Source organism: Phycodurus eques, chromosome 21 (assembly GCF_024500275.1).
Source record: "Phycodurus eques isolate BA_2022a chromosome 21, UOR_Pequ_1.1, whole genome shotgun sequence".
Taxonomy (NCBI): Eukaryota; Metazoa; Chordata; class Actinopteri; order Syngnathiformes; family Syngnathidae; genus Phycodurus; species Phycodurus eques.
The window spans coordinates 5408694-5421795 of record NC_084545.1 but is presented as its reverse complement, the minus strand read 5'-3'; the positions used below and the strand labels follow the sequence as shown (position 1 = coordinate 5421795).

The 13102-nt window shown below is 43.1% G+C and overlaps 2 protein-coding genes across 6 annotated transcripts in view; one reads left to right on the top strand and one right to left on the bottom strand.

Annotated features, from left to right (window-relative positions):
- LOC133396370 (nephrocystin-3-like) overlaps nt 1-13102 on the top strand; it is a 35335-nt gene that overhangs the window by 4959 nt on the left and 17274 nt on the right. For 3 of the 4 annotated variants that reach the window (XM_061666157.1, XM_061666156.1, XM_061666154.1), the window contains exons 1-4: nt 9693-9891; nt 9957-10056; nt 10909-11034; nt 11110-11271. In XM_061666157.1, coding sequence (XP_061522141.1) covers nt 9770-9891; nt 9957-10056; nt 10909-11034; nt 11110-11271 — 510 coding nt within the window. In that variant the 5' untranslated portion in view covers nt 9693-9769. Of the gene's footprint in view, nt 1-13; nt 97-187; nt 318-612; nt 778-1308; nt 1404-1501; nt 1625-1781; nt 1972-2108; nt 2351-2429; nt 2506-2930; nt 3059-3136; nt 3378-3484; nt 3611-3694; nt 3811-4704; nt 4870-9692; nt 9892-9956; nt 10057-10908; nt 11035-11109; nt 11272-13102 lie in introns of those variants that run through there. The other variant, XM_061666158.1, reaches the window with a different exon arrangement.
- Nucleotides 5450-9564, bottom strand: uba5 (ubiquitin-like modifier activating enzyme 5). 2 transcript variants are annotated; one of them, XM_061666164.1, is made up of 11 exons: nt 9178-9564; nt 9018-9063; nt 8848-8937; nt 7975-8084; nt 7691-7777; nt 7540-7624; nt 7354-7458; nt 7088-7215; nt 6429-6564; nt 5920-6102; nt 5456-5846 (listed from the first exon to the last, which is right to left on the bottom strand). In XM_061666164.1, the coding sequence occupies exons 1-11, from the start codon at nt 9540-9542 to the stop codon at nt 5769-5771; spliced, it is 1413 nt and encodes a 470-aa protein (XP_061522148.1). In that variant the 5' UTR covers nt 9543-9564; the 3' UTR covers nt 5456-5768. The 2 variants fall into 2 exon arrangements, with proteins under 2 accessions (XP_061522149.1, XP_061522148.1); XM_061666165.1 differs by lacking the exons at nt 9018-9063; nt 9178-9564 and having other exon boundaries at nt 5450-5846; nt 8853-8937.

Here is a 13102-nt window from a genome sequence, read left to right as displayed (position 1 = left end):
CTGCGTTTTCCAGGAGAAGAAGTTGGAAAGGCACTGCCGCTCAGCGTCGACCTGCAACGCTTTGTACGTCACACTACTCGCCAGGATGAGCACCAGGTTCTCTTTTGGTCTTTTACTTAGTATTTGGAGAAAAAAGGGGGATAAGAATAAAAAATAAAGAAAAACAAATATTTTTTTCCATGTGCAGTGGATGGTCGTTGGAGAAGAGCCTCGATCAGTGCCTGCAGTGTCAGGACACCTTGTCACTGTACCGCCTGGTGCTCAAAATGACGCTGGAGTCCCTCAGCTCGGACAGAGAGCGACACATCATGAGAGAGGTGCTAAACCTGAATTGTTTGGATTCCGGCAAGTATACATCCATCCATTTTACATAGCGCTTATCCTCATTAGTGTCGCTGGTTAGCTGGTTACAACCTGGACGGGTCACCAGTTGATCACAGGACACATATAGACGAATAACCATTCACACCTATGGACAATTTCGAGTCTTCAGTGAACCGAACATGCATGTTTGTGAAATGGGGTGTTTCGTGTTTGGCCGTTCAGCTTAAAATTCAAATCTGAGCTCTTTTCTTAACATTACTTTTCCTGCTGTTTTTTTCCTGTCTGTAGATACTCTGCCTGGTGTATTCAAGCCACAATGGAGTGAGTGAGTCGGAGGTTCTAGATCTTTTCCCGGAGTTGGAATTTCGGGTGCTGGCCTCGCTGCTCTTTCGTCTGAGCCGACTCTGCGTGGTCACCCTCCACTGTGGCCTCATCAGATTCCAGCATCTGCAGGTACCTGAGCCCCATCACATCCTCAATCTTAAGAGGAGAACGAAAAAAGGACTCGTGATCCAAAGCATACCATAAGTATTTAGCATCCCAGTCCCAGTCGAGATCTATCACTTCAACATAGTTCCTTGACACCAATGTACTACTTTCCTATTAGACAGGCCATTGGCACCATCTTGTGGCATTTTAGAGCATTTCAAAAAGAGCACAATAAATGGAGATTACTGTATTTTGCGTATGCCCTGCGACTGACTGGCGACCAGTTTAGGGTGTAGTCCGCCTTTCGCCCGAAGTCAGCTGGGACAGGCTCCAGCGCCCCGCGACCCTAACCAGGATAAGCGGTGTTGAAAATGGATGGATGGATGTATTTTATGTAGAAAGGTGGGTATTCCGAAAAGGGTCAATTCCATCATTTTTGTGAATCACCTTAAATTGAAGCCTTAAGTCAACAATTGTTATTTGAAATCCACTGTGTTAGGAAAACATTCATTAGTTGTGGACCTAACAGTGTACCGTATTTGTACGTGTCACCAGGCGTGGGAAGCCGTGAGGTTGGAGTTTCTGAGCGGAGGACACGGCTGCACTACATACCGAGAGAAACTGATCCACTACTTCAGCCAGCAACTCAGGTGCAGCCGGACGGCCATTTTTGACTTCACACAACCCTCCGTTCTTTTTTTTTTTTTGGTTCGTTTGACTCATTTCATTAGAGGTGTATTTGTGGTAGTCATGATCACGTGACGTGGCGTGTCGCCGACGAGCTGCCCTGGTTGCTCCAGCAGCAGGAGGACCGGACCAAACTGCAACTGAGCCTCTTGAACCTGTTTGTCTCCCAGAACCTGTACAAGAGGTTTGTGTGTCCACTGACCCACACACTTGAGAAGCGACCCCATATTTCCTCAGATAGTCGCTGTCTTTCTAATAGTTGTCGGCCACGTTAGCCACTTACGGCAAATGAACGCCTTTGTTTTCCTAATAGATGCCACTAATTCTGTTTTGCTCTTCAGGGGTCATTTTTCCGAGCTGCTGGCCTACTGGCAGTATGTGGGCAAGGACAAAAGCTCCATGGCCACCGAGTACTTCGACTCGCTGAAGCACTACGAGAAGAACTGCGAGAGCGAGGACAGCATGACCAAGCTGGCCAACTTGTACGAGACTTTGGGACGTTTCCTCAAAGACCTGGGCCTGCCCAGCCAGGTGGAGGCCATGTTTTTAATAGTCACCACACTTCGCTACGGTTATCGTACAGTCTAGGTTCATCCTGAAATTTCCGCTCAATAACTTTTTTTGTGAGTCGTGTATAAGCCAACCCGTGCTTCATCTTTCACTACTAGGCCGTGGCTCCTCTCCAGCGGTCGCTGGAGATCCGAGAGACCGCCCTGGACCCCGACCATCCTAGCGTGGCGCGCTCCCTGCACCAGCTGGCCGCCATCTACGTCCAGTGGAAGAAGTACAGCAACGCAGAGCAGCTGTACAAGCAGGCGCTGGAGATCAGCGAGAACGCCTACGGGGCCGAGCACGGCAGCGTGGCGCGAGAGCTGGAGTCACTCGCCGTGCTCTACCAGAAGCAGAACAAGTACGGTGGCCCCGCTATTGGTTACTATATTATTGCATGCGTCAGTTGAGCACTGTGCTTTTATCATCATCATCATCAGGTATGAACAAGCAGAGAAACTGAGGAAGAGGTCCAGGAAGATACGGCAGAAAACGGCTCACCAGAAAGGCCATATGGTGAATATAGAAAAATACTACTAATGCAAAAATAGCAACAAGACAATTTCATTTATAGACACCTTTCAGGAGCCTCAATTTCAGGACGAAGACACTGCAAGAAAAACAACAGCAATCAATACAAAAAGAATAGCAATAATAAGTAAATAAATAATAACACACAAACATATATATTCGACAGTAGTTACAGGGGTAAACGTAAAATAAAATATGTACGTATCTGATGGGTAGATTGCGAAATGAAGAAAAAAAAGACTAAAATCCCACTGGAAAAAATGCTACAATAAAAATACTTGCAATAATAGAAAAAGAGTAAGAATAAATAAGACTAAAAGAAAGAGTCTAAGAAAGAGAATAATAAAATAGAGGTGGATTAAAAAACATGTAAAAATGCATAACATAGAAATAACTTCTCCTCATTCCAGTACGGCTTCACTCTGTTGCGTCGCCGGGCCCTCCAGCTCGAAGAACTCACCCTTGGGACCGACTCTGCCGACTGCGCCCGGACCCTCAATGAACTGGGCGTGCTCTACTACCTTCAGAACAACCTGGAGTAAGTCTCACCCGCCAATATTAAGGCCCTTTCTGGAAGCTTCCGCCGCATCACGACCGCTTCGCGCGTTCTCACCAGCGCGGCCAAGGTGTTCCTGACGCGCTCGCTGGAGATGCGCCAGCGCGTCCTGGGCCCGGAGCACCCCGACTGCGCTCAGTCCCTCAACAACCTGGCGGCGCTGCACACGGAGAGGCGGGACTACGAGGCGGCCGAGGACATGTACGAGAGGGCGCTCGACATCCGCAAGAGGGCCCTCTCCCCTGACCACCCCTCGCTGGCCTATACCCTCAAACACCTGGCCATGCTCTACAAACGCAGGGTGAGGATTAGTAATCCATTAATTGATCGTTGATTAATAATGTTGATTCGTTGATAAAACTAAGTCATTTTCAAAAAATAACAACTAAATATATACTGTCTATGCAGGGGAAGCTAGAGAAGGCAGTGCCCCTCTACGAGCTCTCACTGGACATCCGGGAAAAGAGTTTTGGGCCCAAACATCCCAGCGTGGCGACGGCACTGGTCAACCTGGCGGTTATCTACTGCCAGCTGGTGAACCCTCACGCCAATTATTGCTTTTTGTTATTCTGTTTTTTTTTGGGTTTTTTTAACGCTGTGTTTCTGTACGTTTGTCAGAAGAAGCACGGCGAAGCCTTGCCCCTCTACGAACGAGCGCTCAAAGTCTACGAAGACAGCCTGGGGCGCTCGCATCCTCGCGTCGGGGAGACGCTCAAGAACCTGGCGTTGCTCAGGTACGAAACCTGACAAAAAACTTTATTACCTCCGCCAAGCACAAAAAGGACATCTAACAGTGACCGAGCAGCCAGATTGCTTCCACAATGGCAAACTGAAATACAAAATGTAAAATGTAAATAAAAATTAAAAACTACAAATATATTCAAAAATATCTGTTTACAAAATGTAAAATATAACTGCTATTAAAAAAATCGACAATAAAAATGTAAAATAAGATTTTATTAAAAAAGCTAAAAATTGCCTTTAAATTGAAAAACATATATAGAAAACAAACGTTACAATTAAAAATTTTCATTTAAAATTTATACTATAAATTTTAAAAGAGAATTAGGTTCAATTTTTTAAAATGACAGATTCAAGTTTACCAATGAACATTTCGGAATTTTCATTGAAATTCAAGTGGGGAAAAAACATTTCATTCCAATCAAGGTCGATTAAAAATATTATAAGAAAATAAATAGAAAATGTCAATTGAAATGTAAATTAAACTTAAAAAAAGGAACATTTAAAAATGTAAATTGGACAGTAATGATGTCTCTCTGAATATATTTTATTCTAAATATATGTATTTTATAAAATGCTTTTCATTTAAAAAGCAGTTTTGTTTTGTGTGTGTGTGATGCCAAAAAGTGTATATTCACATAAGCCTGCCCAAAATGGAGCGGGCCTCCTCAAATTTGATAATGAAAGCTAGTGATTACATCCCGGTATAGAAAAATGGGATGGATATTTTTTTTGGGCAGTCACGACAAGTTCAAATTTCAGTCTACTTGCATTGGGATCAGAAGTGGGGCAGCTACCCACCCAATCCAGTTACGTATTCAACATTCTCGGTTGAACATCGGCCATTTTAGCTCTTTGCGTGACGTCCTCTTATTTTTTCCTCTTAGTTACGAGGAGGGCGATTTCGAGACGGCAGCCGAGCTGTACAAGCGCGCCATGGAGATCAAGGAGGCGGAGCCGTCGCTGGCGTGCGGTAACGCGCCGTCTCGTCACTCGTCCAGCGCCGATACGTTCAGCCTGAGGGGGCCCGTCCCCCTCCTTCAAAGCCCCAGGTGACCCCCGCTGCCACTTGGGAAATTATATTTGCACACATGGAGCCTCGTGTAAATAGGAATTATGAACTCAATTTCTATTTACATATCTGGAAACTTGGAACAGTATTATATACGTAAAAAAAAAGTAGTAAGTGCCAAAATGTTTTGTTTGTGAAAGATGTGATGTTGCCAAATAAGTATTTTATTCCTGGAATGGAGTCTTTTTAAGGGCCCAGAGCTGTGTTATTACAATTGAATTATCTGTGAACATTTTTTAGATAATTATCTGTTGTTTTGATAGACTGTACAGTACAGTGCTTAGTAAAATTTACAAGACCAGCATTCAGTGGAAGGTAAATACGGCAGCTCTAGTAATGACCCCCAAAAGATTTTGTTTCGGTCATGGTTAATAAACCAGTAAAGCAAAGCCCTTTAACCCAAATGATATTTAAAAAAAAATAATAATAATTGTTAAAAATAAATAATAATTGAATAGTACATTTTCTTGATAAAGATTGTAGTTATTGCATTCCTAGCTCCCAAGTAAAAAAAAAACAACAGTTTTAGTTGCTTGCATTTGGGTTTAAAAAGGTCAAATTCAGTTTGCAATTCCTTATTCCTGTTGGTCAAACACAGTAATAAAGTGACCTCATCACAAAATAATTCTAGTTATCCAAATGTAGCGCAATTATACTGTGTGCCTTATATATTTTATTATGTATTGTAATACAATGTGTTGGGGGGAAATGGCATTAAATATTCCACATGTATTCCAGCTAATAAATAAATCATTGAGACAATGTTATTGAAGCATTGTGACCTTCTTTTTCGTCTTTACTGATGGTTAGTTATGGAATGTCATTGAATGTTTGCCATGATAATTCCAGGCTTTGCTTTTAATTTGCCCGCCGTGCAGCCTACAACTTTCTCATCTGAGCCATCAGGTCCTCCAGGCTCTGCTCCGTCTCTTCTACAGTCTCCCCGTCACCCTTGTTCTGCTTCCGCCGAAAAAAGAAAATGAGAAACCGAAAACAAAACCCCATCCTTAATTGTTGGGTGTGAACTGACCGCCGCCGGGAGGGTGTACGCCACGGAGATGCCTTCAGGGAGGTCGGGAACTTGGGCCGCCGCGGCCTGCGTCTCCTCATTGGCCTCCTCTGACACCAACTCAATCCCCCATTCGTTGTCCTCGTGCACCACCTCCTCCTCTTCCTGAACCGCCTCCGCCTTGGGCCGATCCGCTTCCCGTTTCTGGTCGGACACATTTGCAAGCGGGACGCGGTGTTAGCCCACTCGACAATTCTAATTTTTTTTTTTCTCTCAAGTGGCACAATTGCTATATGCGATATTTCTATGTAGACAAAAGGCCTATTTCTCTCAAATATTGTTCACTAATCTGTGTTAGTGAACACTTCTCCTTTGCTGAGATAATCCATCCACCTCACATGCGTGGCATATCAAGTAGGACCCGATGATTTAAGGAAGGTTTAATTAAGTTATTTGGGCATCTGTGGATATGAGATGTTTCATGTGTGCCACTTGAAATAACAAAAGAAATAACAAATATTCATCTTAACCTTGTACACTTCCTGCTGTCTCCTGCAGTGGCGATCGTTGCACTGCGGGTTGGGCTTCATGGCCATGCTGGGAAAGAAGTCCTGCATGGCGTTGTAGCCCAGGTAATAACTGACTCGGCCGAATTTCAACAAATACCTGCAACACCAACAAAGTCACATTTAGCCAACAAAACGTCTCGCTCGAGGATTTTTTTTTTTTTAATAAAAAAAAAAAAGAGTCTCCAATTTGAAAATAATAATTTAATCCGGAAAAAAAAAACAAAAAAAAACTTTTTCTTAGTGTCTAATAGAAGTAAAAAAGCTTGAAAATAAAACAAATTATAAAATACTAAATATATGAATAGTTTACATTACAAATAGAATGAAAAAAATGAATTGACCAACTTTGTTACTGTGTAGCACAAGGGCTTGTATTAAAATTGTTAATTCTCAAAATAAAAAGATGGCTTTCAATTAAAAAAAAAAAAGTATTGTCGATTTCACATGAAAAGAACACGTTTTTTGTTTGAAAAAACTATGACCAACTTTATTCTCATAAATGTGTTTTTCTGATGACTAAAATGGCCATATGTTTACACTACAGAGTTTGCAATAGTTTGTCTTCCTGTAGCGAGTGAAATCCACCGCATCTTTTTGCCGAGTTTGTGTATGGCATTTACTTGAGGACATTTTGGACCAGGATGCCAGCGACGACGCCCATCGTCGTGGGCAAGCTGGCGGCGCACACGCCCTCCCTCTTGAGGGTTTTCTCGTCGATGTTGGCCGCCACCACCAGGGGAGGAGCACACTGCGGAAGAACAGATCAAATATTGGCTTAGTATAAACAATGCTCTGTTTAGTTTAAATTGTACTTCTTTCGCAACAATATGTAATTTATGACGTGTAAGGCCTCTGGAAAAGGTATGTTTGTGTGCGTGTTAGTTACAGCGAAGCATGCGGTCTCTCCTGGGTTGATGAGCTGTATGTGTCCCGACACGGCATTCTCGCTGACTCCAGACTCCATCCAGGTCTGTCCCAGCTCATTACAAGCCTTCACGGAGGGGACCGTGCAACAATCACACACGTGAGCTCAAACAAAAAAAAACATCTTGGTGCTGCTCGTCACTCTTACTGTATTGATGGCCATGCGGGCCTCAAAGTTGTCCACGCAGCTCAGGACCAAATCCACTGGCTTGCCGTCCTCCAGGCCTCCAAGACTGAGAAGACGAGGAGAAGTGAGGAAGCGTCTACTGAGCGCACAGGAGCGAAAGCGAGAAAGTCACCTGAGACGCTCCATGAAGTGGTTGAAGTTGTCCAGGGTGGTGATGTTGTAGTTGTGAGTCTCGAACGACACGTCCGGATTGATGTTTCTGGGCCAGGGTGCGTTCAAGAACAGGTCAGTAAGAACAAGCTATCGAATATTTTTACAATCGATTATTTTAATGATCATCTCATCGATTAATCGGATAAAAACTGATTTTGCATTCGACTTATTCGATTGATCACTTCAGACCTGGATCCGACCTACAATTATCAATATGTTTAATATGCCGCTAATAAGGGTTACCTGAGCGTGTGTTCCGCAGCCTCCACCTTGCTGAGGCCGGCCTGGTGAGGCTGGAAGAAGAGTCGGTTCATGTTGGCCAGCTCCACTTTGTCGTAGTCGAACAGCAGCAGCTGGAAAGACGTGGACACAACATTAGGTGCGCCTGCACCATCTTCTATCAAAAACAAAACTAGGTGGAGCAACTACAGGCTAAAATTGTGTATTGAAACGCATTAGAAGACTCAGACTGTGTCTAGTGGGAAATATTGTGGTGGTCATCTTATGACCACGTATTTCATATATGTTTTAATTTCCATCAAAATATTTTTGAATTGATATTCCCACTGTTTCACGTAAAGCGTCTCATCTCCATATTTGCTCTCATCCCTCAAAGTTGAATTGTTTTAGATGAAAAGTCAAATTTACTTTAATAACTACTAAAATTATATTTTATGGGTTATACAAAATAATTGGTAAATTTGTACACAGTTTAAGAAAAATAATTCAATTAAACCAATGAAAGGCCTCTCCACATTTTATGCATTTTTCTTTTAAGTAAAAAAATACATATTTGTTCTTTTTGAATAAAAGTGAATTTTGAATTTGCACGCATGCTGTCCAATTCAATGTTTTTGTTTTTAAAAAATATATTTTTTTAATTACAAATTTGGGGGATTGTTTTTGGATAAAAACAAAAAATCTTGAACGTGAACAAGGTACATCCTATACTTTATTTATATCTTGAAAAGCATGTATTTCTAAATTGTTTTTCCCCTTTTTATAATTTTTTAAAAAAAAATTGATTTCGCATGCAGAACATGCATCTCCAAAATTGTTGGTGTACCTAATATTCTGACCAACACATCATTGAAAAAGAGCTTGGTGTATTATTACCTTACCGATGCCACACCTCGTGAGCATTTCGGCTGTCACGCTGCCCACTCCCCCGACGCCCACCACGGCTACCGCGAACGTCCGGATGCTCTGTCACGCACATTGGACAACATTATTATCACAAAACATTAATGATTGCAGGAAATATGTACAAGGTTAAGACTACCTGCCTCATAATTATCCACGATGCCCATTCTTTTCAGAGCCATCAAACGACTGCAAGGACAGCAAAAAAAAAAAAAAAAAAAAAACCTTGAATGAGTCACCAATCTCCCAAAGGGCGCGGCACCCACATACAACGTTTAATTTATTGTAATAACAAAACATTACCTGTAAGGGTTGGAATCGACAACTTCGGCGCTCATCTTGTCAATTTTGGGTCGGTGCATCTGCTCGGCGGCGCACTGCTTCTGCTTGCACTTGATCAATTCGTTCTCCAACTCCCTCACGCGGAGTTTCAGTTCCTCCACCGTCGCCATGAGGGCTCGTACAAACAAACAATGAAAAAAAATAATAATAATGATAAATAAGTGTAATAACGGAACGCTAACGTTGCGCCTAGACAGCAAAAAAAAAATCGACACGGAAATGGACACGTCTTCACAAGTCCAATCAGCTGTCATGATGTGTGTTACAGCATATAAAGTCCGTGCGAAAATGCGAAACGCTCGAAAATGTTTCGTGTAATTTGCCATATATAAAACGTATTTATATTGTGTTTGTGATAAAACTAGATTAATCTTCAACCACTTGCGCAAGTATAAAAAATAAAATTTTAATACTTTATTTTATTTTATTGTGTTTGAGTCGCGCGTGCGCCCCCGTAAATGATCCGACCACATGCCTATTAGCCAGGGAGCTAGCTGGCTAGCAACAGCTGGAAAATAATTAATCCACTTTCTTATCATTTTAAGACGAAAACATGGACGAGTTGACGACTCCGGTGCGACCGCAGCATCAATTCGACGAGGATAGCCTTAAAAAGTATCTGTCCGCCAAGTCGTTCGTGTCAAACGATGACAGGTTCGCTGTCAGCCAGTACAGGTGAGTTTATGTTTGGGTCACATGTTGATAACTTTGTTGAGCTAATGTGCTAATCGTCTGTCCAGTGCTGGGCAGTCCAATCCCACTTTCCTGATCCAGACACCTTCCAAAAGTTATGTTCTGAGGAAGAAGCCACCCGGTGCGTTGCTACCGGGTGCCCACAAGGTACAAATCAACAACAACAAAAAGACTACACATTATACATGCAGTACATTATGTCGTAAATACTGTTGTTTGTAGTACTGACGTCTCTCCAGGAGGGGGAGTCATTTGTCATTGAATTAGTTTTTGCCAGTGTGGGCAGGTGCAAAGTGCTGCTGTGGTGGGGAGGGGTAAAAAAATAAAAAATCAGCTTCTCCATAAAGCCTGTCAGCAGAAGGAAGAATGAAGTGTTCTAAAATTTCCTGGTATCCGTCGACACTAGCAGATGACACAGCAGCTCAAATCATCACTGACTGTGGAAGTGTCACACTGGACTTCAAGCAATGTGGATTCTCTGCCTCTCCACTCTTCCTTCAGAGTATAGGACCTTGAATTTCCAAATGATGTAGCTCTGCTTCAGGAGTGGCGTTACACGAGGAATCTGATATTAGTAGCCCGTGTCAAGGATTTGTCCGTGCGTAATGGCCCTTGATGCATTGACTCCAACCCCAGTCCAATCCTTGTGAAGTTCCCCCAAATTATGAAATGGAGGCTTCGGTCATCCCTTCTGATGATGCGCCTTTTCCTTCCACTCAACTTTCTACAAATATGCTTGGATACAGCACTCTGTGAGCAATCATCTTCTTTAACGATGACCTTTTGTGACTAATGCTCCTGGTGGAGGGTGTCAAAGACTGACTTCTGGAAATATGTCAAATTAGCTGTCAGAGAGATTTTATGAAGACTATTTGAAACTGCAAAAAAAAAAAAAAAAGCAAAATATGTCCCCTTTTTAAGTCAAAAAAATTGAATTAGATAATAGATAAATATCCATAATTTATCCTGCAATTGGGAAAGAGATGTTTTTGTTCCCAGGTGGATCGTGAATATCGTGTCCAGAAGGCCTTGTATTCCGCTGGATTCCCTGTACCTCAGCCCCTCCTCCACTGCACCGACCTCAACGTCATCGGAACAGAGTTCTACCTGATGGAGCACGTTGTGGTGAGTTTACAAAGGTTTGCAAAATTTCAGAAATGTATGGTAATATATCAAGTAATGCCCATGATAACCGAGCAGGGCCGCATATTTCGGGACCTTCGTCTGCCTGGGGTGGTCCCGGCAGAGAGGGCGGCTCTGTACGTGAGAGCAGTGGAAGTTCTGGCCAAGCTGCATTCACTGGACCTGACATCACTGAGGCTGGACGGCTATGGGAAAGGAGCAGGCTACTATAGGAGACAGGTGACCTCACATTCCCTCCAGTTATCTTCCCCTGGATAGTCACAGTTTACTGTTCACAAATTCAACCATTCATGTTTTTATTTCAAGTCCAGGGTGGGGTGGAGGGTAGTGAGGGCTGTTGCTTTAAAAGGCAGGACCTGGGGCCTCATATACAAAAGGTGCGTACGCACAAAAACGTGGCATCCGTTCTTTTTCACGGTAAAGTTCAGATGTATCAAGAGGGACATGACCGTGGAAATGTGCGGTCCCTCACGCCAACTGCATGACTGCCGTACGCACGTTTCTGCAGCTTTTGGTGCTTTGGCGACACTTAGAGGTGATGCTGGGAAACTGTTCTCATAAATCTGCACACCAGAGACACATGAATAATTAGCACTGATGAACAATTCATGCCCGGCAACATTTGATTTCAACAATGCAATTAAGGCAAGGAAATCAGAATTCATTTGTCAACCAGTGTATTTAATGAACCACTGATATTTGTTAAGACACCTATTAATTGATCGAGGCGATTATTTATGCCACCCACTGCCCTTAAAATTGCTTCGTGACTCCAGCACATGCACTGAAAAAAAAGAGTAGTTTGTATTTACTTCATTTGAACATGTACATCCGTTGCACATGATTAAAATGTGTTTAAATTGACATGATTTACCCCTCTTCTCCTAAAAAAAATTTTTTTGTCAGTGTGCGTGTCCATCTCCTGTGTATTAAAATAAGAAATGGAGTAATCAAAAGTTTTTGATATCCTCTTTTGATATGCTGATGCGCTTCTATTTGAATTCAAAAGATTTATTACAAATGCCACACATACAAAATTTACGCATGAACCTTTATCTCACAGGGCTGAGTGCAGGTTACTGTATGAACACATTTATGAGTTCTTAAAAAAATACATGGTATTAACCTTGTGGGGTGATAATAGTCAGCCACGTCCTCCCATCACCCCTGAGATAGCAGAGTCACCCACGATCGCAGCGATTCTCTCCTCGAACGGGGTGAGGCCCTCCGCGCCGGTTCTTCCGTCTTTTTTTGGCCACACTTTGGCGGTGGGCAGCTGTCCTCCGCTTCACATCCACCTTGATGTCTGACCACTTCTTTTTTTAGTCCAGCGTGTGCGTGCTATTCTGTCTCAACAGCATTGATAGCCGCACACGCCGTGTCCCATTCGCTCCTCTTTCGTGTGTTGTTAACGCCGGAGGACAGCCGTGCCAAAGAGAATTTTCTTGCCTGCCTCCACTTCATTGAGCAACTTCACATTCAGAAAAAAATATTTTTATTTTCCTCACAGTTCTCAGGACCGGGGTTCAATCCCCAGCCCCGCCTGTGTGGAGTTTGCATGTTCTCCCCGTTCCTGCGTGGGTTTTCTCCGGGCATTCCGGTTTCCTCCCACATCCCAAAAACATGCATGAATTGGAGACTCTAAATTGCCCGTAGGTGTGAATGTGCATGCAAATGGTTGTTTTTTGTTTGTATGTGCCCTGCGATTGGTTGGCAACCAGTTCAGGGTGGACCCCGCCTCCTGCCCGATGATAGCTGGGATAGGCTCCAGCACGCCCACAACCCTAGTGAGGAGAACCGGTTCGGAAAATGGATGGATGGATGTTAATATGCATTTAAATATGATTTGCATATTCAAATGCGGGCGTGGACAGGGAGGAGTCGGCTACTCCAACATGTGCGCTCATTTCCACGTTGATTGGAATGCACGAAGGAAACGTGCTTGGATTCATGAGTACGCAGAGTTTCATACATCTGAATATTTTTGTGCGTACGACGTTTTCTGGATTTGAGCGTATGCCATGTTTTAGGAAGAAATCCACGCAAGTCT

Coding starts and splice junctions, on each gene's coding strand:
- uba5 (XM_061666164.1), bottom strand. CDS start 9,542: ATGGCAAATTACACGAAACATTTTCGAGCGTTTCGCATTTTCGCACGG. Junction 9,064..9,177: donor GTCGATTCCAACCCTTACAG/GTAATGTTTTGT, acceptor CTGTCCTTGCAG/TCGTTTGATGGCTCTGAAAA. Junction 6,565..7,087: donor CTGGTCCAAAATGTCCTCAA/GTAAATGCCATA, acceptor TTGGTGTTGCAG/GTATTTGTTGAAATTCGGCC.